The 26,778-nt window shown below is 45.6% G+C and overlaps 1 protein-coding gene across 2 annotated transcripts; it reads right to left on the bottom strand.

The window, feature by feature from the left end:
* Window positions 1–3,997: 3,997 nt before the first annotated feature.
* Window positions 3,998–16,078, bottom strand: Ddx47 (DEAD-box helicase 47). Of its 2 annotated transcripts, XM_036182685.1 has the most exons (12): window positions 15,917–16,073; window positions 15,204–15,297; window positions 12,656–12,844; window positions 12,364–12,435; window positions 12,063–12,181; window positions 11,488–11,559; window positions 10,784–10,900; window positions 9,586–9,732; window positions 8,413–8,550; window positions 7,245–7,315; window positions 6,048–6,177; window positions 3,998–4,503 (listed from the first exon to the last, which is right to left on the bottom strand). In XM_036182685.1, the coding sequence occupies exons 1-12, from the start codon at window positions 16,001–16,003 to the stop codon at window positions 4,372–4,374; spliced, it is 1,368 nt and encodes a 455-aa protein (XP_036038578.1). In that variant the 5' UTR covers window positions 16,004–16,073; the 3' UTR covers window positions 3,998–4,371. The 2 variants fall into 2 exon arrangements, with proteins under 2 accessions (XP_036038578.1, XP_036038579.1); XM_036182686.1 differs by lacking the exon at window positions 12,364–12,435 and having other exon boundaries at window positions 15,917–16,078.
* Between the last annotated feature and the right edge of the window lie 10,700 nt (window positions 16,079–26,778).

Raw genomic sequence — 26,778 nt, 5'->3', positions numbered from 1 at the left:
AGCATAGATGGGGCCAGGAAGGACAGCAGAGCCCTGCACATAGAAGACAAGCTCTCTACCAGAAAAGTAACTCAGAGCCCTGGCAGTCCTCTTGAAGGCTGACACCCTTCAGCTATTGTAGGTAGTTCTCATACCCACCCTGATTACTACCCCTTAGTCACTCCGGGCCACACAGAGTAAGTACACTATGTGCCCTTCTATTCTGAGCTGCACCTCAGTCACTGCTCGCTATTAATCATGTGCTCCAACTTTTTTCCCAGTGAGGAAGTGAGGGAGAGCTTTCCTGCATCTGCCATCTACTGGTGAAAACGAAAATGTTCTATTGTCCTCTTTCCTAATTGTTGCCAATTGGAAACTAAGTTGGCATCTAAACGCTTATTGGCATAAAACTCATTTGTTATGTGGAGGACATTTAAGAAAGGCAATATTGCCAGTGGTGGCTGGTGCCTTTTGTTCTGTAAGTGTTGAGTATGCAATGTGGAATAATATACACAAAAGATACATATCATGTCTTCAATATAAGACTGAGACTTGGAATCAAAGTTGGTTTTGCTTTTTTGTTTTGTGTGGTTTTGGTTTGGTCTTTATTATTCTAAAAATGTTTTTCTATCTATTTATTTATTGGCAGTAGGGTAGCAACATATCACTGCATACACATAGAAGTTAGAGGACAATTTGTGCAAGTCTCTATCATATGGATGCTGGGGATCAAACTCAGGTCCTCAGGCTTAGCAGCAAGTGCCTCTAACTGCTAAACCATCTCACTGGCTTTTTTTTTTTTAAAGATCAGAGTGTTATATAGCCCAAGCTAGCCTCAAGCTCATATGCAGCTGACCTTGGTCTTGAATTGATCTTTTCTTCCTCCTAAGATCTGGAATTACAGTTATCAAGTGAACAGGTGGCTACAAGCAGGCAAAAACTTTGTGGTAACTTGAGAATGCCCGTGCCCCCCACCACCACCAGTCTCATATATTTGAATATTTGGTTTTCCAACTGTTTAGGAAGAATTAAGAGGTATGGCCTTGTTGGAAGAGGTATGTCATTGTGGGTTGGCTTTGAGGTTTCAAGTCTCCCTTACTCTCTGCCTCCTGCTGTGGATCAGATATAAGCTCTTAGCTACAGCTCCAACGCCAGGCCTGCCTGCCTGCTGCCGCCATGATGATCATGGACTAACCCCCTTATACTGTAAGCAAGTCCCCAATAAATGTGTCCTTTTCTAAGCAGCCTTTGTCATGGTGTCTCTTCATAGCAATAGAACAGTATAACTAAGACAACTCCAACAGTATTAACAGACATCAGGGTCCTGGAAGTTATGTGACCTCCGGCTGAGCCTACTCTTCCTGTCTTCCATCTTGGCACAAATTAGCTCTTGACTCTTAGGTGTGACTGTTTTGTGATATTCCCAGACCTCAAGTTTCTGCAGTTATTTTTAGCTGTAGTTTTAGTGCATTCTTGAGACAGGTGAGGCAAAAAGAGGAATGTAGGTGTGGGCCACCCTTAAGTCTGCCATTCCAGCCCAAGAGTGACTCACACCCTTTTTATTATCTGCCCCAAGGCTAGGTTTCACCTCAAGAAGTCTGGATTAGAACTGCTGTAGTCCATTCTCTAATTTCTTGAGGATATGCCTTCTTCATGCTTTGCTACCCACTTCTGATAAGGTGGATTCCTTTGTTTTCTGTAACCAACACTACAGCCTCTGGTTCTTTCTGGTCCCATTTCCCAGAGCTTTGAGGTACTTAGTAGATGGAGTCAAATACAGGTGGTAGACAGCTGCCAGGCAGGAAGCTACCTAGAAAGCTCTCTGGCTCTACTCCAGATGTCTATGAGGAGCCAGAATTCTGTGATGTTTGTTGCATTTTTGAGAAACATGATCAAGTTACATCTTTGCCCTTCATAGCAACAACTATGAGCTATACTTCCAAGCCTAGCACAGGTTTGTGTGTGTGTGTGTGTGTGTGTGTGTGTAGAAGCCAGAGGTCGTCTGGTGTCTTCCTCGATCACGCTTTAAAAAGTGTCTCCATGGGGGTTGGGGTTTTAGCTCAGTGGTAGAGCGCTTGCCTAGCAAACGCAAGGCCCTGGGTTCAGTCCTCAGCTCTGAGAGGGCAAAAAAAAAAAAAAAAAAAAGTGTCCCTAAAATAAGCATATCCCTCAGCTACTTGACCTAGAAGAAAAGTTCAGGCCAGAATAATTCCAAGCTCTCTTTACTGTGCCCCCTCCCCCAGTCATATCCCAATTCAATTTTAATTTGCTTCTAAAGTCCTCCACAGAGTGAAAACATCAGCCATTCATTGATGCAAGATAAAGATGCTACCAAAGCCACCCTGAAGAAGCCTCTCAAGAAAACTTGATTTGTAGAAAATTGCGTCCAAGGGGTGCCTGACTCCTCACAAGTATGGCCCCTCTCATTTATTTGCCCCTTCCCCTTCCTTTGGACGGTCTGACTCCTCTAACTTGCCCTTCACTCAAATGCATCATGAGCAGTAATGAAACTCAAAGCATGGAGCTGTCACTCCACTGGTAGAGTCCTAACCTAAGAGACACAAAGCCCTGGGTTTGATCCCCACCATCACTACATAAACCAGGCAGAGTGGTACACATGTGTAACCTCAGCACTCAGAGGTAGAGACAGGAGGATCAGGAGTTCAAGGCCACCCTCAGCTATATGAGCTGGAAGCCAGCTTGGGACACATAAGACCCCGGCTAAAAAGAAAAAGAACTTAGGTAATTAGGAGCAAACTAGACCAAAGCTATGTGCTGTATTTAGTTTACTACAAATGCCTTAACCATAGGCACTGCTCCTGGGAACATGTGCAGTGTAAACAAACCCCTTTCAGAGCTAGGGAGAAAGCTGTTAGTGAAGAACTTGCCTTTTCAACCCCCAGAAGTCATAAACAGCCAGGTATGGCATAAGCTTGTAATACGAGTGCCGAGGAGATGGAAACAGGTACACTGCTGGGGATCACTGGCTAAGCAGCCTAGCTCAATCAGTGTGCTCCAGGCCAAAGACAGACTCTGCCTCAAAGGGAGGTGGGTGGTGTTCCTGAAGATGACACCCAGAGCTGACCTACACACACGAGCACATACGTGAATACCCTCACACACACTACAGTCACATGGTTAGGATGGGAAGCTGTGGAGATGGCTCAGTGGGTAAGAGTGCTTGTTGTTCAGAGCTCTAGCATCCATGTAGAAAGCTGGGTGTGTGATCATGTTCATCTCTAACCCCAGAGCTGTGGTGTCAGAGACAAGAGGACTGCTGGGGCTTGCTGGCTGCCAGTCTAGCTGCAGGTTCAGAAAGGGACACTGCCCAAGGGAGCCAGGCAAAGAGTAATAAAGACCGGCTGTGTAAGCACGTGTGCGCGCTCGCACGCACACACACACACACACACACACACACACACACACACACGCCCTATCCCAATGCAATGAACAGTCTGAAGAGTCCACCCTGGACGACACTATAAGACATCATGTGCCAATAACAAGAAGATGAAGTTAAGACTGTAGAATGACCTTCCTTCCTGATGCACTGATGCAATTCATCACCTAGGAACAGGAATTATTCAAGAATCTAGTCTTCCTTGCCCCTCGGTTAGCCCAAGAAACCAGGAAAATGTATTCTGGGTTCTGAAGCACTCTGCAGCTCCACCAATGCAAAGAAAATGCAACCTCCTTTGAAGAGGACTTCCCTTTCAAAGCCATCCATCATCTTGCTCTCATTTTTTTTTTCATCACCAAATGATGTTTGCCTTAATCAAGGACAACCAATAAATCTGTCACGTAACCACACCAACAGGTCCCTGCCAGCAAGAGCTACAAAGCCCTTTAACAGAAAGGTCTCCAAAGAATTTGAATACTGCTCTTTTAGAGGACCTGGATTGATTCTCGGCATCCACAAAGGTGGATCACCACCAGCTCCAGGGAGATCCGATTCCTCTGGACTCTGCGGGCACTAACACAAAGTGTGTGCATGCACACACAGACACACACACACAAATAATAAAAATACATCTTTAAAAATAATAATTATTGTTCCACATTAGGCTTAATGACGGCTGAGATAAGTTTACACCCCAGTCTGTAAAAGCTTTACAATTAACGACAGATGATGCTCTTCCTCAGCCAGGCCTTGACTTGCAGGTGGAAAAGGCAGAAGAGTCACAGCACTGTGTCACAGGCGAGGAATGCGGGCTCAAGAGTAGTCAGTCAGGGTCAACACTGTCAAAGTGTCCCGCTGCAATGACACTCCAACCCTTGGGGAAGAAAGCGAACTCCCAGCTGGCTGAGCGGCCTCTGGACAGGATTGGAGGGGAGAGGGGTCCCTGGCATCCGTCTCTGCACAGCTCAGCAGAAGTCCTGTTTCTGACGCCGTTAGCGGCCTTTCCGCTTCTTCATTTTCCCCCCAGCCACCTTGTTCCTCACACCAATAGCGCCCTCCGTGTCATCATCATCTCCTGTGTCCCCTCGCTTACGCTTCTTCTTTTCTCCATGCTCCCTTAACTCCTGCGGGACAGCACAAAGGATATGATTGAAGGAAAAGAATCAACTCCAAATCTTTTTTTTTTTTTTTTGGTTTTTTGAGACAGGGTTTCCCTGTGTAGCTTTGTGCCTTTTTCCTGGAACTCACTTGGTAGCCCAGGCTGGCCTCGAACTCACAGAGATCCGCCTGGCTCCGCCTCCAGAGTGCTGGGATTAAAGGCGTGCACCACCACCGCCCGGCCACTCCAAATCTTATACACAGTGACCAAAGCATGAAAATAAGACTGGCACAGACGTAGAGAACAGTGATGCGAGGACCAGTGCCCCCGCCACACGGCCTGCCACAGCTTTTCTAGGGGCAATCTGGCATTCTGTAGAAATTCACACTTTGACTGCATGTGTACTCCTTGGTCAATTTCACTTCTAGAAGTTTAAGAAAACTAAACATTCGTCAATATAAACCACGTTACCTGAATGCGATGGAATTCTTTGTAGCTGGTCATGGTGGTGCACAGCTATAATCCCTGCACTTAGAAGGCTGAGCAAGAGGCTAGACATGAGTCTAAGGGCAGTCTGGACTACACAGTAAGTGCAAAGCTAGCCAGAGCTACAAAGCGAAAACCTTGCCTCAAAAATCCAAAAATAGCCGGGCGTTGGTGGCGCACACCTTTAATCCCAGCACTCGGGAGGCAGAGGCAGGTGGATCTCTGTGAGTTCGAGGCCAGCCTGGTCTACAAAGCGAGTTCCAGGAAAGGCGTAAAACTACACAGAGAAACCCTGTCTTGAAAAAACAAACAAACAAAAAAAAATCCAAAAATAGCAAATAGCAAACAGATCACATGGTGGACAGGAGAGTAGAACTGACTAAAAAAAGATCACATGGATTTATACTTGGTGAAACGCACTTATTAGTCAAATATAGTTAGGTAAGTTAAAATTAGCTCAATGCTATCAATGGTTCTCCCTGGTACCTTGTTTACCTCTTCAGTTTCTACTTTAATACTTTTTGTATTTTCTGAATTTTTTTTCCTAGTACATATATCTGGCCTGAAACTCTCAGTGACCCCCAACTCAGCTTCAAAAGTGCTGGGATTATAGGCATATGACATTATACTTAACTACAGGTAGCACTTGTCTGTGTGTGTGTGTGTCCACATGGGGGGGGTGTCCATTTTTGTTTGTGTGTGTGCACATGCAGGCCAAGGGACAACTTAGGTGCCATGCACCTTTCTTACCCACCACAGACAGCAATTTTAAAAACAAAAACAACAGCAAGCTTGAAGGCAAAACTTCCAAGGGTTTCCTCTAGACTCTTCTCTCTGCTGCTACTGCCACTACCCCTACTATAGCCTTCTGACCTTGAGATTGACCTTTGTTGGGGGGAGGGCACAACACAGGAAGAGTGGAGAATGTGGTCATCCTGGTCAGACTACACCAACCCAGATTCAGTGGTCAATTTCCCATGAGCCCTCAACCTTTGTTTGCCCATCTCGAATCTGGAACAAAATGTAAGCATAGGAGGAGGGCACATCACCAGAAGCTGGTGAAAGCAGACACTGCGTACGTACCATTCGGGCAAATCTCTGGGCTTCATTCACACGTTCTGTGAGCATCATAACCTCCTCATCCTGCGTTGGAAAGACAGGCAGTTTCTTCCCAATTAAGTGTTCGATGCGCTGGAAGAGCTCCACATCGTACCTGAGGAAAGAAAATTGTCTGGCTCTGCTGGGCTGGCGAAGCCAGCTTCTTCCGATGCCCAGTGCCATCATGTATAACAGAGTATGGGCCAGTTTTAAACAATGCTGAATATATGATTCCTTCTCAAAACACAAGTAAAAATGCAACCTTTGTGCCTGGACAGTTGGGAAATTGCCCACTGTATTGTATAGTCACAGCATAGGTGTCCCACATGCACGCATGTGCAGCACTGTAAGTGGATGTAGTGGGCTATCAGAACAAAAGGACATGAAGGGAAGAGAGAGGGAGAGGGGCTGGGGGAGGATATGACCAAGATATACTGTATACGTGTGGGAAATTGACAAAGAATAAACTTGTAAAATGGGGCGGGAGAGGTGGTTTGCTGGTTAAGAGCATTGACTGCTCTTCCAGAGGACCAGGGTTCAATTCCCAGCACCCACATGACAGCTCATAATGGTCTGTGACTCCAGCCCCTGGGGATCTGACACCTTCTTCTGGCTTCTGCAGGCATCAGACATGCATGTGGTTGGTGCACAGACACACATGCAGGCAAACACCCTTACACATAAAAAAGTAAAAATAAAAGAAGTCAGACATGGTTATTCTAGTCCATGAGAATTAAGAGAAAGGTCACTGAAAGAAGTAGCAAGTGCCAACTCTGCTTCTGTATGACATGACATGACATGACATCTTTCACAGTATGTCCTGGTTTTATTTGTTTTTAAGACAGATCCACCATGACCATGGACTTATCATATTTTTACCAAAACTTGATTAGGTCGGAGTGGTTCCCATTTTGAAACATAAAAACCAGGGTTGGGGAGCTGACTCAGTGGTCAAGTGCTTAATGAGCCAACATGAAGACCTAGGTTCAGTCCCCACATAAAAAACAAACCCGGCATGGTGGTGCACACAGGGGATCAGAGACTGGTGGGTCCCAGGGCTCACTGGCCAGACAGCCTGGACGACTTGGCAAGCTCCAGGCCTGAAAACAGGGAGGCTGGCTCCTGAGGAATGACACCCAAGGCTGACCGATGGTCTGTCTGTCCCAGCACTGACTCACTCACTGTGTGACAAAAGTAATGGCCTTTCCAGAGCGCCCGGCTCTTGCAGTCCGCCCCACTCGATGGATATAATCCTGGAACACAAGAGGCAAAGCAATTCAGATCAGGCAAGAAAGGATGTGTGCAAAGTCCTGCTGCAAGCCTTCGGAAGAAAACACAGACCTCTGCAACAGGGAGGACATGCCCTGGGAATTTGCTGAGAAATCTATTTTTTCTTTTTAAACATTCTCATAGCACAAAATCATCCAATGCCTGTTTCTCTTATACTAAGACAAACCCACAGCACCTATCTCCATGGCTGTGCAACACTGGATCTGGACATCTACTTCGGTGAACTTCAGTTCCTATTTGTAGACCAGGGCTAGAATGAATGCCCAAACTTAGAGCTGTTGTGAAAATCAAATGAGACAGCAACTTATCTGTAACAGCTCAGCAAGGAGCCAAGAGAAACAAAGTTCCACCGGGGTGATCCTGCCTCTCCCAGGGGGACATTTTTGGTTGTTTCAACTGGAAGCATGTGAGATAGTGTCGTCAAGTAGATTAGAGGAATGTTAAGCACACTGTACACAAACAATGACTCCCAAGACAAGGAATCCACCAGTCCAGATGCTGTCAGTGCCAACACTGAGAAATTCTGAGACACTGAACATCAGAAGTCCTGCCCGTAAAGAAGGGGCGAGTGGTCAGTATCCTGTGTTCGCCCCTTGGACTGTGTCAGTAACTCTGCCTGGGACCTCCACACTCACATCAGCAATGCTGCAAACACAGGCGTGTGCAAATGGTGAGGATAAATCAGTCAAGTGCTTTCTCAGTTGGTGCTTTTTGAGACAGGGTCTCATGCAGCCCAGGCTGGCCTTGAACTTCCTATGTCCTTGGGGATGACCTTGAAGTCCTGATCTTCGTGCTGCCTCTGGCATGCTGAGATTACAGACCTGTGCTACCATGCCCAGTTTATTTGGGCTACAGCTCAAACCCAGAGTTGTATGCATGCCAGTCAAGAGTTCTCCCAATGAGCTCTATCCCACCACTCTCTCAGGTTCTGATACTGAACTAATAGAGGACAGAAACACTACATATTAACTAAGGAAAAACAAACAACAACCAAAAAAGCCCCGCATTATTTAATAAAAAAACTTTGGAACTAGAAAGTCCAGGCAGCGAGAGGACCTACCTTAGAATGAGTTGGAATGTCAAAATTGATCACTACATCCACATGGGGTATATCCAGACCTCTGCTGGCGACATCAGTTGCTAGAAGAATGGATCGAGCCTTGGCCTTAAACTTATTAAGGGACCCAAGGCGCTTGCTCTGAAATGAGGAAAAGAAATGAGAAACTTTATTTCTGAAAAGTAAAGGAATCCTGGCATACTCAACACAGAATACAAACACAATAAAAAGATAATGTTTCTATATAGTTTTCCCTTCTAAGTCAAGGCCAGTGCTTCACAAGTCAAAACAAATACGGAAACAACAACAACAACAAAAAATACTTAAAACAAGGCCACAAATGGTAACACAAAACAGAGATTGTTTTCAACATGTCAGAAAGACAATAAAAAAAAAAATGTTATTAACAGTCTTCAGAGACCAGAGAATCATCACTGCTAATACATCGACTCAACAGCTTACAAACCAGACAACTGCCTATAAAATGTTCTTTTGTGTATATGTGTATTCACATGTCTACACAGGTGCACATGAGTACACACACGAACACATATGTGGAGGCCAGAGGACATCCTTGTTGTGATAATCAACCAATCTCTCTCTCTCTCTCTCTCTCTCTCTCTCTCTCTCTCTCTCTCTCTCTCTCTCTCTCTGGCTTTTCGAGACAGGGTTTCTCTGTAGCTTTGGTGCCTGTCCTGGAACTCGCTTTGCAGACCAGGCTGGCCTCGAACTCACAGAGATCCACCTGCCTCTGCCTCCTGAGTGCTGGGATTACAGGCATGCGCCACCACCGCCCAGCCAGTAACAATCTCTTTTTGAGACACAATTTCTCACTGACTTGAAGCTCAGTGATTAGTCTAAACTGGTTAACCAGTAAGCTGAGCTTCAGACAGCTGGGATTACAAGCACTTGCCACCACACAAAGCTCTGGGTGTTTCTAGGGCTCAAACTCAGGCTCCTCATACTGGCATGGAAGGTGATTTACCAATAGAGCCATCTCATCCATGAAATATTCAATATGAGCAACCCGCTTCTGCAGAGGAAAGCAAGCTTACAAAGCAACATGTCAAAGCCTGTAGATTAGGAGGAGGAGTGTGCGATGGGCACGGGTACCCTCCATCCTGATGCACTAATCTGCTGTCCTCATCCCAGCAGTTCCTGACAGAGGCCGCTTACCTGACTCATCTGTCCATGGAGGGGGATGGCAGTGAATCCGAGATTTCGGAGTAGCAAAGCTGTTCTCTGAGTATTGTTACAGGTGCTGCAGAATATCATAAAGGAGTTGCCAGCCAATTCATTGAGAATATAAACCAGATAGGTGTCCTAAATCACAAACCCAAAACAAGGTACATCACTGACCTGAAGAAGGGGGAGACCTGGCAACCTGTAGACAAAGGCCAAGCTTGTGGGGGTGTCTCAATTATCCAGCCACCAGCTCTGAGCTGTACACTTCCTCCTGCCACTCCCCAGGTTTCTGGACAGGGTGTCTGTGGGGAGTGGAGGAGTCCCTGACAGAATGTGTAAGCAGCCTTCTGAAGTCCTGTCCTGAGTTGTTGTTGACATGAAAACAGCTATGAAGGCCCCCAGTGCTCCAGACCCATGGGAACAGCAAGCCTTTCCTGGTCAGGCTCAGGGACCATCAGTGTGCCAATGTTGACAGCGTGTAGAAAACTATCAATCACAGCTTCCTCCTCCAGGATGTGGAGCCTGAGACTGCTCCTCGACAGGCCCACTACAGAGAACAGCTAAACCTACTCGTGTGTATAATAAACACGCTGGCTTTCCCAGCTGCTGTTGATGTGACTCTATCAGAGTGCACAGCCCACTCAATCCCAGCTAATCTGTGCCTGTAGTTTCTTAATTCTTACTTGCCCTATCTAGGTCAATCCCAATGCCCAAGCTGTGGCAGGTCTCACTATGTGGTCCAAACTGGCCTCAAAACTTACTATGAGGCCCAGGCTGGCCTTGAACCTACGGACCTTGAACCCCTTGCTTCAGATTCCAGTGCTGGTTTTTCAGATTTCAGGTGTGTGCTGCCACACCTCGCTAGCTCTATAAGCTCTGGGAACCAAGCGCCCCAGCACATCCTGAGACCACACAGATCTGTACACAGCACCCAAGCAAGGTCTTTCTAAAGTAGCCATGAAATAAGCAGACAACATAAAATTGAGCACAACGGTGGTCTGGGGAGGAAGGAACTCTGCCATTCTAGCACAGCTTCTACTCTGGTTTAATGTTGTGAATTCTTGGCATGTTCACTTTATCTGTGATAAACAGAAGCTGGACACGTAGCTCCCGGCTGGTCAGGAGTGACTCATTTTCAGATGCTTTGGGGAGAACAGGAATGGCTGCAATGACAGAGTCAACACTTCACCTTGAATTTGGAGGGAATAAAAAGGTAGTACTGCTGCAGCTTCTCAACAGTCTGGTACTTAGAGGAAACAGCACACTTCACAGGGTTCTTGAGGGCCGCACGCTGAAGTTTTTGCACCTAAAGAAGAAAATAGAACACATCAATTCCCAAAAGCTCGATGTTTTTATTGTTATGTGCTTCCACTATTGTTAATCATTGACTCCCCGCCGCGCCCCCGTGTGTGTGTGTGTGTGTGTGTGTGTGTGTGTGTGTGTGTGTGTGTGTGTGTGTGTGTGTGTGTGTGTGTGTGTGTGTGTGTGTGTGTGTGTGTGTGTGTGTGTGTGTACGTACACACCAGGCACTGAATCCAGAGCATCACCCATGTTAGCAACGGTTCTATTACCAGCTACATCTCCAGCCCTAGTTTGACATTCTACTTTGAGACAGGGTCTCACTAAGGTACCCAGACTGGCTCTGAACTTACTTTTGTGGCCTACAAGGCCTTAAACTTGTGATCCTCCTGCCTTAGCCTCACAAATAGCTGGTATGCACTACCACATCTGGCTTGTATATCAATTCCTTGTTTTTAATTAATTAATTTTTGGTTTTATGTGCGTAGGGTCTCACCATACAGACCAGCCTGACCTGAACTCATGGAGGCCTACCTGCCCTTGTTCATGTATCAATTCTTATAAGAGGAAAACAGGAGTCTAAGCAAATCTCACCTTCTTGGTCATGGTAGCAGAAAAGAGAAATGTTTTCCGATCTCGGGGAATCACTTTGAGGATCTTGTCAACCTGAGGCACACAGGAAAGAATGCCACTAATATTTAGAGCAGATGTCTATAGATTCTCTGCATTGTAATGGGGTGGAGGTGGGGGAACACACACACGGGGATAAGTCTGATAAACCAAGTCTCAGAAGGTTTAGGATTTAAATTCAGCTAGAATTTATTGAACATTTGCACTCTTGCTACTACACCAGATGTTTTATACTTTTAAAATGGCATTCAAAAAACAACTTAAAGCTAAGTTAAGAAAAAGGCCAAAAAAATAAACATTACTCAAATGAACAATGTCAAGTAGGTTATCAAAGATAGTGAAAACATTCCAAGGTATACATAAGAGGCTTAGGCCAAGTGAAGCCCCACCTCTGAAGTCAGTCACAACTGCATTCTAAGAGGCACCAAGAATGCAGAAAACCCAGACATGCTGCCGAGGCTGACAAGGTGCTCTACACAGCACGTGCACGAGGAACGAGGACTAGAGAAGCTCCAGGGAGCACCAGTGTTAAAACTCACCTCTGTCTCAAAGTCCATGTTCAGTATCCGGTCTGCCTCATCCATGACCAAGTACTTAAGAGCTCTTAAGTTGAAGCCTTTGGTGTTTTCCAAGTGGTCAATCAGTCGGCCAGGAGTGGCTACCAAGAAAGGTTGAGGAGAAAGGACCCAGGGATGAGAAAGTAATCTACTTCCCATAAAACAAGAAGACACCTGAGAGTTAAGCAAGGTCACAGGGTCCACTCCCCAGGTGCCACCCAACATGGTAGATTTCCTCCAACCCGTCCAGTCATGGTGGCCTTTACCTTTGTCAGTGACTCACCTATTACTATATGTGGTTTTTTGGCCAAGGCTAGTGATTGGGACATTGAATCAATTCCACCAACAATCACAGCTGCAGAAACAAATTTGCAAATACACAACTGTGATTCTGTCTTCTCACTCAGCACCTGCAGAGCCAATGCTAGCTCTCTGCGTACATCTGTCCAGCGCCCAAGCTGAACCACAGCACCATCCTTAGATCACAGCATGCTACCAGCGCTCCCCTCCCTCCTTCCCACTCTTCCCCACTGGTGATGACACCCAGGCACTTGCTGCTCTTCCTAGACACTCACCACACTGCACTCCAATGGAGGACCCCAGGGCCTCGAACTGCTCAGAGATCTGAAAGGCCAGCTCTCGAGTCGGTGTGAGGACCAAGGCAAACAAGCGCTGGGGAGTCTCGAGCAGCGCGTTCAGAATGGGCAAAGCAAAGGCACCTGTTTTCCCAGATCCGGTTTCCGCCAACCCAATAATGTCACGGCCTGAAGAAGAAACCGCAACAAAACCCTGATACAAAGAAATGCCCTCTGGGCTCCTTCAAAGTCTTCTACAGTTACAGTGCTGGGCATTAGAGACTGAATAAATAAAACCCAGATAAGCTAAAAGCCAATGACAGGACAAATACAAAAATACGTTTAATTTGAAGCTAATTTTTAAAAAAACTTATCATATTTGTGTGTTCTCTCTCTCTGTATACTCGTGTACATTCCATGGTGTAGCTATGGTAGTCAGAGGACAACTTGTAGGAGTCAGTTCTCCTTCCACCATGTGGGTTCCAGAAATCAAACTCAGGTCATGAGTTTTAATAGTAGGCACCTTTAACCACTGAACAACCTCACCAACACACATATGTTTAATTTGATGAGGCCTTAATGTCAGACCCTAGAAAATCTCAGGAGGACATAAAGGAAAAAGCCAGGCTAACGGAGATCTACAAGTTCTGGAAGTAAGCAAAGGGAAGGACAGCTGTTCCTGCATGAGGGAAGGGTTGGGGCTTTAAGAAACAGCACACAAAGGAAGAGTGAGAAGCCACACCGGGACTGAACACAAAGGCATTAAATGGGAAAGGAATGAGACCAGAAAGGAACTCATAAATCCCCAATAAGTTTTGATAAACAGCAAGATAAACCTGGATGAGGCAAGGAGCTGAACAGTGCATCCAATGAAACACACCTTAGGCCCAGCTACCTGGGAGGCTTGGAGAAAGGGCCCAGGAGTTTGAAGCCAGCCTGGACAACACAGCAAGGACCCATCTCAAACACAGAAACCAACAAAAACTGGGTGAAATGTGATGGTTGACCAACCTAGTTATGGGAAACTCAGAAGCCAAAAATAGAGATAGGAACTACAGAACAATTATTCTAGGAGGAAGATAACAATTCTGGATACAGAGAAGGTTCAGGGAGAGACAGCCACAAGCCAACTGGACATACTTATGCCAGCAGTCCTTGAGCTCACCTTCCTGAAGAACAGATCATGAAATGTCCCTGACTTCCATAACTAACTGACCCATGAGCATCTTCATAGCCTCATTCCTTCCCTTTCCCTAGAAGGCCTGTGTTCAGCCACCCCACGTTCTCCTTCCTCTGCATGCTCCACCTCATTTCCAGTGCTGGAGATGCATGCATACATACATATATGCATGCTAGCAATGCAGACATGGAAGCCATGGATCTCTCCCAAGGGACAGACACATCAGAGTTACAATCTATGAGGGATGTATGCCTATCTCCATCCATGCCCCATGTCTGAAAACTCTTTCTTCTTTGTGTTTGTTTGTTTGTTATTTTTGTTGTTATTGTTTTGAGACAGGATTTCTCTGTGTAGCTTTTCGTGCCTGTCCTGGATCTCACTCTGTTGTTTTTTGTTTGTTTGTTTGTTTTTCTGGAGCTGAGGACCGAACCCAGGACCTTGCGCTTAGCAAGCGCTCTACCACTGAACTAAATCCCCAACCCCAGATCTCGCTCTGTAGACCAGGCTGGCCTTGAACTCACAGATCCACCTGGCTCTGCCTCCCCGAGTGCTGGGATTAAAGGCGTAAGTCACCCAGCTGATGACAGAGTCACTGTTACAAAGCAACAACAGGAGGAGATGGAACACCTAGAGAGAAAGGAGATAAAGTACTGTTCCGAAATTAAGGATGACAACAACATCAAAGAGGTGGTAGCACATGCCTTTAATCCCAGCACTCGGGAGGCAGAGGCAAGCCTAGGCTACCACGTGAGGTGAGTTACAGGACAGGACAGCCAGGAATACAGAGAAACCCTGTCTCAAAGAGGAAAGAGGGAAAGAGAGAAAGAAAGAGAGAGAGAGAGAGAGAGAGAGAGAGAGAGAGAAATGGCCAAGGGTGTTCAAAACCACAGTATGATGGATTCTCAATTCCCATCTCTGAATCACTTAGCCAGGATCTGCCCTGCAAATTCAGACAGCAGAATGTTCTAGGGGGTTAAAGCTGCCATTCCTCCACTACTCATTAACACCAGTGTCTCCTGCTCAAAGGTCAGAATTACAGGCTTGTACCATCATCACACCTGGCTTTATTTGAGGCACAGTCTTGCTTTGTAGTTTTGGCTTGCTTGCTTGTCTGTCTGAGGCAAGGTCTTACTACGTAGCCCTAGCTGAGCTGGAACTCATCAGGTAGATCAAGCTAATCTCAGACTTGCAGCTATCCTCCTGCCTCTGCCTCTTCAGTTCAGAAAAGGAGTCCTGTCATACCCAGGTAGACATTCTATCTTTATTTCACTTGAAATGTGACAGCAATGGATCTTAAAAGTGTAACATTTAATTGAGCATAACTTCACACTGAATCTGTACCGATATGCACACTGAATTTCAACCTACCTTGCAAGGCCAAAGGAATAGCTTCAATCTGGATCTTGGTGGGCTTTGCCCATCCCAACTGGTCACAAGCTTCGCACAATACATCTGTGACACCCTTTGAATTCAGAAAACCATACTTTAGCCAAGAATTCATCCTCACTTCCCTCCATTTAAATGCCTTTATCGGAGCCATCCTGCTGGGGATCTGTAGCCCCTTGCCCTTGATCTTATTGTTCATCTCAGCACCTACTTTATGTGACCACGATACTGCTCCCGGAGACAATTTCCAGTCACCGGGGGCTGTGCCAACTGCTCTGCACGTATTATCTCATTTAACGGTCAAACCAGTTCTGACAAGTGGCTAGCTGTTACTGTACCCAATTTACACGTGTGTAAAGTGAGGCAGGGAGCCATAAGAGCTTGCTTGCCTTTTGTGACGAGGTCAGAAGGCAAAAGTGACTCCAGCTACCAAGACCCAATCACGCGTGACCCTGGATAACAAATGGCCCTACTCTACAGTGGAGAGGCAACTGGGCGCTCCCGGCAGAGCGTCCTACAAGGCAAATGCACCCGAGGGAGAGTGGTGGGAGCCGGAGTTTCTAACAGTCTGAAGAAAGCCTAAGCTAGGCCCCAAGGTGCTTTTAAACGCTACTGGCCTGCCTATGAAGTACCCAAACCCTGGGCGAGCCTAGCGCCAGCATGGCAAAATAAATGCCAGCATCACCCATTCTCACCAGGTCTTTAAATGTCTTAGCTTCCTCCTCTGCCGCTGCTGTCTGAAGTGCTTCAGTGGAGGAATCGTGTTCCTCGGGTGCCGCCATCTTGCCTGTGGGTTCCGGAAGTGGGACGGCGGCGCACGCGGTGCTGGGAAATGTAGTTTCACTCTTTCCTCGATGGCAGGGTCTGCGCGCCCCCTGCTGGCTGCTGTGGGTTTGCAGCGCCCCAGACAGGTGGGGCTTTGGAGAGCTGTAATGGTTAGAAGTCTGTGTGCCTATGCAACTAAGCCTAGAAAAGTCACCAATGACGCGCCACCCCTTTCTCCTGCCGTTTAAATCTCTGCCCCTCCCTTTTTTTTTGGTTTCTTAAGGCAGGATCTCATTCTGTAGCTCAGGCATTCTCCCTCTTCCCATTGTTACCACCTTTCTAACTGTAGAGATGTAAACACATGCAATATTTATTCATTACTTCATATATTTGGCAACTGACAACCGAATATATATATACTTGGATTGTGTTAGGTGTCTAGTGACAGGACAGGACAGCATCAACTGCCCTAGCGGAGAGAAGGCAGATAATGAATATGCAATAATGGGTCACTTGAAACTGTGAAAAGTAGCTGGGCGGTGGTGGCACACACAGCCTTTAATCCCAGAACTTGGAAGGCAGAGCCAGGCGGATCCCTGTGAGTTCGAGGCCAGCCAGGTCTCCAAAGCAAGTCCCAGGAAAGGTGCAAAGCTACATAGAGAAACCCTGTCTCGAAAATGAATAAATAAATTGTGAAAAGTGCTATGATGTAATAAGCCTACATAAAAATAAGGGAACAAAGCCTTGGGAGAGAGAGTTGTCAGAATTACTACCAAATTGGGGAGGTGTCTCTGAGGCAGTGATAGTTGAGCTGGGACCTCACTCATAGCAGTACAGGGGATAACTATTCAAGACTAGTGGATCTGTACATAAAAAATTCCTGCCAGCACGCCTGTAATCCCAGCACTCGGGAGGCAGAGGCAGGCGAATCTCTGTGAGTTCGAGGCCAGCCTGGTCTACAGAGCTAGTCCAGGACAGGCTCCAAAACTACAGAGAAACCCTGTCTTGAAAAACAAAAAACAAAAAAGAAAAATTCCTGAAGCCAGTGAGATTTCTAAATACAGCCACCACTCAGGCTAGTGAGTTTCAATGTCTGTTGCATGCCCTGTACCTAGTGCATCCATGTGGGGAGGCACAGAGGTTCTCAATGTGTGGGATTTTCAAAACAGTACTCTTTCTGAAATTGAGGCATCAGAGACAATCTGAAAGAGTGTTGATAAAATGTGCGCAGGGTATGTCACACATACCTTTAACAGCAGTTAGGGCTCCACATCCTGATGTTTCATGGGAACAGCATAGATTAGCTTACATATATTTTAAAATACAAGACTAAGACCAGGTAGTGGTAATGCACGCCTTTAATCCTTTCACTTGGGAGACAGAGGCACCGTCATGCCTGGGAATTAGGCCATTCAAGGGGTCTCTGAAAGTGAAGCTCTCTTTGGAAGAAGAGGGAGTTGACTCGTCCTGAAGAAAGTCTGTCCACACTGTAGCTGTCTTCCCCCCCCCCCCCCATCTGCAGTTACACAGACCTCCTGAAGAATTCATTCTCTTGCTTGACCAGAACCTAAGTCCCACAAGAAAAAGACCTGTGTCCAGAATCATGCAGCAAGGCCACAAGGTCACAAAGTCAAGACCAGAATCCAACCTGCTTGAGGCCCAGACATATGGACTTTATTTTTTCTTCAGTTCGTTCTCTCTCTCTCTCTCTCTCTCTCTCTCTCTCTCTCTCTCTCTCTCTCTCTCTCTCTCTGACAGGGTCTCACTAGGTAGCCCTGACCAGCCTGGAACTCACTCTATAGACGTCAACTGACCTGGAACTCCCAGAGAACTCCCAGAGACCCACCTGCCCCCAGTAAGTTTCCTGAAGGTCGCTGTACGTCGTCGTCAAGACCAGCTTCCCTCAACACAGCTGTGCTCTGAATTCTAAGCACTCTTCTCCACAATCCGAGAGGATGGACTTGGATTTCTCTCTGGAGAGCAGGACGGGGAAATCAGAGCAGAGGGCAGCTGAGGGCTGCAGAGACCAGAAACCCAGGCAGAAACAAAGTGGAAGGATGGTAGACGTAGATGCCACATCTAAAGGTGCCCAAAGTCCGACGTCAAAGAAAAGAAAAACAACACACGTAAGATTTCTGGGAATCGACTGTGCCCCCTTTTTACTAACACCTGTGAGGAGTATGAGATGATAGGTGTGGGGATATATTTAAGAAATAAAACTTGCCTGAAGATCAGAGGACAGAGTCAGCCACAGAGGTCAGGCAGTGGAGGCACACTCCTTTAATCCTAGCACTCGGGAGGCAGAGGCAGAGGTATGGGGCACAAGGGTGGGTCCAGCCCTCAATAGTCCCCTCAGAGGGTCCAGGAAGACTCTACAACCAGCTGATAATTTAATCTTTAATGATAAGAAATGAATCTATATGTACACGAAACTCTTTAGTCCACACATTTTATTCTTTTGAGTCTTTTTTTTTCTACCCAGCTTCAATTCTGCTCCTTTCTTGCCCGATTCCTCTCCACATTTATCTGCTGTCCCTTCTAAGTTCTATATTAATTCTCTCATCTCAGTTCTGCCCCATCTAGGTACTCATCCATCCAGTTCTTTCCCATCTCAGCTCCTCTCTCATCTCCTTCCTCATCTTGTTCTTCCCCACCTGGCTCTTCCTCATCTTCCACCTCGTTCTTCTAGTTCTCTCTTCTAGCCCTTCAATCTAGTTCTTCCCCATCTAGTTCCTCCATTCTCTTTTCTCTTCTCCCTCTCATCCCTCTCTGAAAATAAAACTGCCCTTTTATCCCTTTGACCCTTATCTCTCCAAGCTATCTCTCTTCCCTCTGGCTAGTGTGCTCGGTCACTAAGCAACTTCCAGCACAGCTAGATGTACCTGTAAGTTGGAACCTTTTAGTTCTGAGTTCATTGTTAAGGGTGGATCTGAAAACAGAGATAAGCCTTTAGCTAGGAGAAAGTTAAGCTTAATTAGCACACCTGCCACAGTCAGGACAAATCTCTCTCACCCGCCAGGCCCATAGACGCTCAGAACCAACCAAGTAAACACACAGAAACTTATATTGCTTACAAACTGTATGGCCGGGGCAGGCTTTTTGTTATCTAGTTCTTCTATCTTAAATTAATCCATTTCTATTAGTCTATACTTTACCACGTGGCTCGTGGCTTACCTGTACCTCACATTTTCCTTGTCATGGTGGTGGCTGGCAGAGTCTCCCCTCCCCCAGCCTTCCACTTCCCAGAATTCTCTTCTCTCTTGTCCCGCCTATACTTCCTGCCTGGCCACTGGCCAAACAGCATTTTATTTATACAGAGCAATATCCACAGCAGCCAGGCCTTCTCAAACAGATAGTCTGGATGTAAGTCTGTTCTTAGAGAGTACAGAGGTATCTCTGATGAGATACTTTCGTCCCTCCAAGGATGGACCTGGCCAGATGCTGCTAATAACAATAATTACAGAAAGGACTGAAATTAAGGATCCTGGCTGTGCTGCTGCTCAGAAGGTTATCTAAATATTGCTTAGTAGAGGGGAAATTGTGCCCAATGCATGATGGAAAAGCTACAATAGCACACGAGGAATTCATAGTAGGAAATGGCTAACAATCAAAAGCCAGTGTCTCCAAGACTCTGTGACCTCAGCTTGACCTCTGGAAGGCCCTTGGCTTCTTCCAGGTATTAGCTTGTCATAATCGGCTGAAATCCTACTTCATATATTTTTGTGGCTTGCAACACAGAGATACATCAGGATCTCTGTGAGTTCAAGGCCATGCTGGGCTACACAAGATTAATCCAGTCTAAAAGAGAAACAGACCCAGGCAATGGTGGCACACATCTTTAATTCCAGCACTTGGGAGCATACACTTTTAATCCCAGCACTAGGAAGATTGAGACAGGAAGTGATATGGCTGGTCAGAGAAAGGAATACAAAGCGGGAAGAGATAGGAACTGACTTTTTCAGGCTGAGGAGTTGTGGTGGCGGTGGCTGCTCTGCTTCTCTCATCTTTTCAGCTTTCACCCGGATATCTGGTTCCGGGTTTTTATTATAAGACCATTTAGGATTCGTCAACAGATAGGTTTGTGGCATTGCACATGTGTACAACATGCTTTTTTTTTTTTATATAAGATCTTTATTGACAGATAATTCACATAGTATACAATTTTCCTGTTTGCACAATTTGATAGACTTTAGTCCAGCATCCTCATAGGCCCATGACACCATCACCACTTCCTGTTTTAGAACATCGCTGTCTTCAATTTCTTTCCTTCTTTTTTCTTTTTTCTTTTTTCTTTTTTCTTTCTTTCTTTCTTTCTTTTTTTCTTTTTTTTTTTTTAATGCCGAATGCCATTTATTGAAAGAGGGAGGAGGTCTTAAATACAGGCTTACAGCACAATGGGAGAACCTTGGAGGGCAGAAGCTCACTTCTGATACAACATGCTTTTGTATCCTCACCCATTGCCCTCCCCTCACCTGGTCCCTCTCTAGCACTGACTGCTGCTTTAAGGGAATTGGTTCACACCATTCCCTTGTTTTATAAAACTCCAAGCCAGGATAACAGTGCATGCCTGTATTCCCAGCACTTGGGAGGCAGAGGCAGAAAGATCTGAGTTCAAGGCCAGCCTACGTAGAGGAACTCTGTCTCAAAAAAAAAAAAAAAAAAATTAAAAATAAAGTGTGTTTGGTGGCACCTACTTTTAATATCAGGTGGATCTCTGAGTTCAAGGCCAGCCTTGACTACAGCGCAAGTTTCAGGACAACTGGGGCTACATAGGGTAATCCTGCCTTGGGGTGGGGGTCATCTCTCCGTTTTAGTCAAACAAGGATCCTTTTTGTCTGTTTTTGGATAATTCAGACACCAGCTATTTTTAAGACTTCCTCTGATGCCAGCATCCTCAAGGCATCCAGAGCCATGGGGTAAGGACAGCATCTGTGTGGCTCTATTCCTGGTCTATGACCTGCAGGCAGGCTTTAAGCCTCCAACAACCCTGGGACAGCATTCATGTCCAACTACTGAACAAACCATGTCACCTAAGAATATTGACTGGCCAGGTGGTGGTGGCACACGCCTTTAATCCCAGCACTCGGGAGGCAAAGGCAGGCGGATCTCTGTGAGTTCAAGGCCAGCCTGGGCTACCAAGCGAGATCCAGGAAAGGCGCAAAACTACACAGAGAAACCTTGTCTCAGAAAAAAAAAGACAAACAAACAAAAAAAGGAATATTGACTGCTTTGAGCATCCCCATAGGCCTGGAGCAGCTTGGATATTTATATTCTGGTCACGGAAACAACAAGGACCATTTCTAGTAACTGAGCCCTGTCATATCCTGTATTTTCAGAACAATGGGAAGGTTAGAACGGAAATCTAAATAAATTCTAAAACTGATATAGGGCAAAAGTAAGCCTGAAGCAAGACACTGGGTACATAAGAGTCTGAATGATTGTTATCGTATTCTGAAAAGTTTTCATGGTTCTAGACATGTTCATGTGCTCTCTCTGTCACATATACATATATAAATAATATATATGTAATATTTCTCATCTGGGTATGGCAACATATGCCCGTAATCTCAGCACTCAGGAGGCTGAGACAGAAGACATGCCATGAGTTCAAGCCAACCACAGCTATATAGTGAGACCTTGACTTGAAGAGCCAAAATACACCACAATTCTCCAAAATAAAATTTGTTTTTACAGTTGCATTATCATAAAGACAAGCATAACATTCTATATTACAGTGCTTTCTTTGACTAGCTTAAAAGAGCATTTTCCTGTTGCTCCTAAAAGACATTAAAGACTTTTTTGGTAAGTCTGGAAAGTAGCCCCACCCCACTCCCACCCATACAGGGTATGTTCCAAGACCCCCCCAGTGGATGCTGGAAACCATGGGTGGTACCAACCCTTAGAGATACTGTTTTTCCCTCCTTAAAGTTTAATTTACAAACCAGGCCTAGGCTGCTTGTGGTGGTGGTGGTGGTGGTGGTAGTGGTGGTGGTGGTGGTGGTGGTGGTGGTGGTGGTGGTGGTGGTGGTGCACACCTTTAATCCCAGCACTCGGGAGGCAGAGGCAGGCAGATCTCTGTGAGTTTGAGGCCAGCCTGGTCTACAGAGCAAGTTCCAGGACAGCCAGGGCTACATGAAAAAAACCCTGTCTCAAAATCAAACAAACAAAAAACCAATTTGGCCTGGTAAGATATAGGCAATACCTAACAATACAAGACAACAATTATAACAATAATTGTTATGAACAATATTATAACTTATAACAATATAACAATAGCTGTAATAAGAGCTAGATAGGCCAGGCAGTGGTAGTGCATACATGTAATCCCAGTGCTTGGGATGCAGAGGCCGGTGGATCTCTGAGTTCAAGGCCAGCCTGGTCTACAGAGCAAGTTCCAAGACAGCCAGGGCTGTGCAGAAAAACCCTGTCTCAAAAAACTAAAATTAAAAATAAAAATTTTTAATTAAAATGAGGTAAATGTATTGTGCTCTCTTTCTCTCTCCCCGACGGTATTCTGTGATGATGTAAAATGACAGTTGAAGGAAAGACATCGTGGCTTTTTCTTAGACATTGCCGGCTTGGCTACTCTTGTACTTTGGAGACCACCATGACTTGTTCTGATAACCAACACTAGCTACAAGTGACAAACATACAATGTGGAACACCAAAAAAAACAAAAAAACAGGGTAATTCAGGTCTCAAGCAGCAATCCTGGGCAAGACAGTGTGAGTTTTCATCATGCCGGTCACAGAGGCACATCCGCTGCAGACTGCTTTCTTCTGGAATGCTCCGTCTAATATGATGGGGCCACAGCTGATCATAGGTAGCTAAAGTCAGAAAAAGCAGAACTGCTCCGCAGGCTGAGGTGGGAGGTCACACGGTTAAGGCCAGCCTGGCCTACACACACAAGAATGACCCTGTCACAAAAGCTAAAGAGAACAGCTGGGGGTGCTGGGAGCACTGCATCCCACCTGGGGGTGGGAGGAGTGGGGGATGGAGACTTACATACTAAGACAGGTTAGGGGGGCCTGCTGAGCACAGGCATGCTGGGCTGCTGTGGCCTCTGAGTGTATTTGGACCAAAAGTAAAATGAGCCCTAACTTAAGGACATACTCTCCTCTCTCTTTCCCAGCTATATCTGTTGATTTGTACACGAAGGAGTAAATCTTAACTGAATAACTCAATTATACGGGCCATAAAGAATTAAAAATTTTCAGAGTTGATCAACAGTTTGACTTTATAATTGTGAATTCCAACAATGCCACTCCACAGAAATAAGCAGTACAAGCCGGCAGGCGTGTGCTTGGGGCCGTTTCAGAAATTGTTGGAAATACTTTTCCAATCCCAAGTCAAAATACATCAAATAATTTGTTATGAAATATGACAATTACTCAGTGATTTTAAAAAACAAACTTTCTATTACCATTAATGTAAAATATACTAATTTGATACTTAGTGAACAACAGGAAGAAATAGAAGAGTTTGTTTCCGGTAGTTAAACCAACATTCCTGTAAGAGCAGAAGACTTTAATATTTGTGGTTTGTTGTTTTGGGTTGGTGTTTGCTTGTTTGGTTTGGTTTTTTGAGACAGAGTTTCTGTGTGTAGCCCTGACTGTCCTGGAACTTGCTCTGTAGACCAGACTGGCCTTGAACTCAGCTATCTGCCTGCCTCTGCCTCCTGAGTGCTGGGATTAAAGGTGTGTGCCACCACTGCCGAGGGAAAATTTATTGTTTTAAATTATGTGTTTGTCTGTGTATGTGTGTTCAGATGCTTGAAGAGCCAGATATGTAGGATACCCCTGGAACTGGAGTTTCAGGCAGCTGTGAGCCCCATGATGTGGGTGCTGGGGATTGAGCCTCTGGAGGAGTAAGTGCTCTCAACCGCTGAGCCATCTCTCTAGGCCATGTTGTTTTGTCTTATTTTTTAAAAGCAATGCAGTTTGTAACCTACAGTGCATCTGGAATCTTCACTGAGGTGTTTCAGACAGCGGTTCATTGGCATTGTGTGGCAGGATAGCATGTACAGTCCCCGTGGTGTGTGTTCAGAACCAGCAGTGAAGTGTTCTTTACTGTTGGGACTGAGGGAACCTATGTGATTTGATATTAGATAGAAAATACCTTTAGACTTGTAAGTTGAGGTCTATTGTGAACTTCTTATTATGATGCGGGTATTGATGAAATTATTAAGGCCACTCCACATAGTTAAAAGGGAGGTTTATTTTGTGGGGTAACTTACAAATGAAGGGATAGGTTGCAGGGTCTGGGAAAGGTATGGCGCAGTCTGGCGGTGTTCTCTGGAGAACTCTGCTCTGTCCAGCGTCCAGGGTCCAGGAACTAAGAGGTCTTCAGGGTCCTCCCTCAGCCCGGCCTTGTGGGCGTGACCATTACCAAAGCCTCAGTGGGGGTTGGAACTTCCAGGCCAAGGCTGGAATGGCTACCCACTACATGCAGGTGCAAGGGAGGCCTTGGCGGGTTGGTTCAAGGTACCCCAGTGGGTGAGGGAGACAAGCCGTGCAGACGCAATGGCAGGCTGAAGCATGGAGCTGTGGAAAGTTACACCATGCAGATACACGTCCACGTGGAAAGTTTATTATTAAAGGAAGAGAGAGGGGGTGGGGAGGAGTTTTTTTCTTAAAGGGGACTTTACATAAGATGAAGCTAGGTCGCTGGGCGGGTCCCCAAGGGGTGGTTCAGAATACTATTGCTTGTATGTCCAAATGAAGAAAGGACATTGATGATGTAATAGTGGGGCAGAGAAAAGAGGACAGTCAGTAGGGATCTAGGGAAAGAGTGTTAAAGTTCAAATTGTTTAGTTACCTAATTTGTGTCTGGGGAACAAAGAGTTATTTTTTGAGAAGGCTTATTGTTGTTGAAGACATTGTTGTTGCTGACAAAATGTGGTGATATAGCTCAGACTAGACTCAAACTCATGACAATCCTCCTGCCTCAATCTCCCAAGTCCTGAGAGTGCAAGCATGCACCACCATACCTGGTTTTTATTTCTTTCTTAACAGATATTCTCAAATGTTACCCTTGGGCTCTAGGCCAGACATTAGGGATCCAGCAGGAAACATGAAACCCATGCTTTAAAAAAAATAATAATATTAAAGCCTTGGAGTTGGAGAGATGGCTCAGCAGTTAAGAGCATTTGTTGCTGCTCTTCAGATGACCCAGGTTCGATTCCCAGCATTCACATGGTGGCTGTTTATAATTCCAGTCCCAAGGGATCTGATGCCTTCTTTTGGCCTCCTTGGGTACCAGGCATGCACTTGGTTCACAGATATACATGAAAGCAAAACACCCATACACATAAAAGTTTAAAGTAAATTTGGTTTTGGTTTTGTTTTTTTGAGGCAGAATCTCTCTACATAGCCCTGGTTGTCCTATAACTCACTATGTAGATCAGGTTGGCCAGGAACTCACAGAGATCTGCCTGCCTCTGCCTCCCAAGTGCTGAGAGTATGCTACCACACCTGGTTTAAATTTTTTTTAATAAATTAATTGGTAAATCTTCATGTAGCACAGCAGAAAGCTATAAAAATCCATGTATGGCAGCACATGATTGTGAGTTTGGAGTTAGCCTGGGCTACATAGTAATATTCTGTCTCAAACAGACAAAAAATAAATTGATAACAATAATAATAAGCAATTGTCAAATTTCTCTCCCCCCAAGCTGAGGACCGAACCCAGGGCCTTGCACTTGCTAGGCAAGTGCTCTACCACTGAGCTAAATACCCCAACCCCTACAATTGTCAAATTTCTAAGGCAAGGTGAAGAGACAGAAGTCTGACCTTCAACAGACAGACAGGACTATGTTTACACAGCAAGGGGCAGCAGTCTCTCTCCCATGGGAAATTATGGGGTCTGCCAGGGGTTGGGGAGCTGGCTGAGACCTTTTATGAGAGCAGGGTGAGGAGCTTAGAAATGAGGAAATTATTGCAGTCGTAGCCCACATTTCTCTCCTGCAGCCTCTCCTTCCTGAGATTGTTTGCCCAAGGCCAGACATACTGCCTTGGGAGACAGGCTGTCTCTACAGACATTTGTTCTGTGCTGACAGATATGTCTGAGCAAGGTCATCCATAATATCACAGGAATCCTGTTTTACCACTAAGGCAGTCTATCAGCAATGACAAGTGAAATGAAGGATACCTATGAGAAACATCAGGTGCTAAAACATTGCATAATGAGCTGTCCTAGCCTTTCCGTGGGATCCACAAACATGTTCTCTATGACTTGCAAACAAATGTCTTCTGGGCTTTTAAACAGCACCAGCCAAAAATATGTAGGTTGTGAGAAGTCCTTCACGACAGTAAGAAAGCCTTCCACTCTAGATCCTGCCCTGCTCGTGTGTGTGTGTGTGTGTGTGTGTGTGTGTGTGTGTGTGTGCGTGTTACCCTGACAAAAGCAACTTGAAGAAGAAAGGGTTTATTTCAGCTCACAGTTCATTGGTACAGTCCACAATGGCAGAGGAATCAATCAGGAGCTTGAAGCAACTGGTCACATCACATCCATAATCAGGAAATAGATAGAGATGAATGCACACTCAGCTCACTTTCTCCATGTTATGCAGTAAGGGTCCCCTGCCCAGAGAACAGACCGTCTCCAATTAAGATGGATCTTCTCATATCAATTAATATAATCAAAATGACCTCCCAATAGCATGTTCAGAGGCTCATATCTTAGATGGTTCCAGGTTTTGTGAAGTTGACAGCTAAGGCTAACCATCCCAGGCAAGGCCTTGGACATCTATGGTCTTGTAGATTAGGTTAAGGATTTGGAGATTTGGGACTTT

Source organism: Onychomys torridus, chromosome 3 (assembly GCF_903995425.1).
Source record: "Onychomys torridus chromosome 3, mOncTor1.1, whole genome shotgun sequence".
Lineage (NCBI taxonomy): Eukaryota > Metazoa > Chordata > Mammalia > Rodentia > Cricetidae > Onychomys > Onychomys torridus.
This window is presented reverse-complemented; position numbering and strand designations above follow the sequence as displayed.

Coding starts and splice junctions, on each gene's coding strand:
- Ddx47 (XM_036182685.1), bottom strand. CDS start 16,003: ATGGCGGCACCCGAGGAACACGATTCCTCCACTGAAGCACTTCAGACA. Junction 12,436..12,655: donor CTCCATTGGAGTGCAGTGTG/GTGAGTGTCTAG, acceptor TTGTTTCTGCAG/CTGTGATTGTTGGTGGAATT. Junction 7,316..8,412: donor ACATTCCAACTCATTCTAAG/GTAGGTCCTCTC, acceptor CTTGTGTTCCAG/GATTATATCCATCGAGTGGG.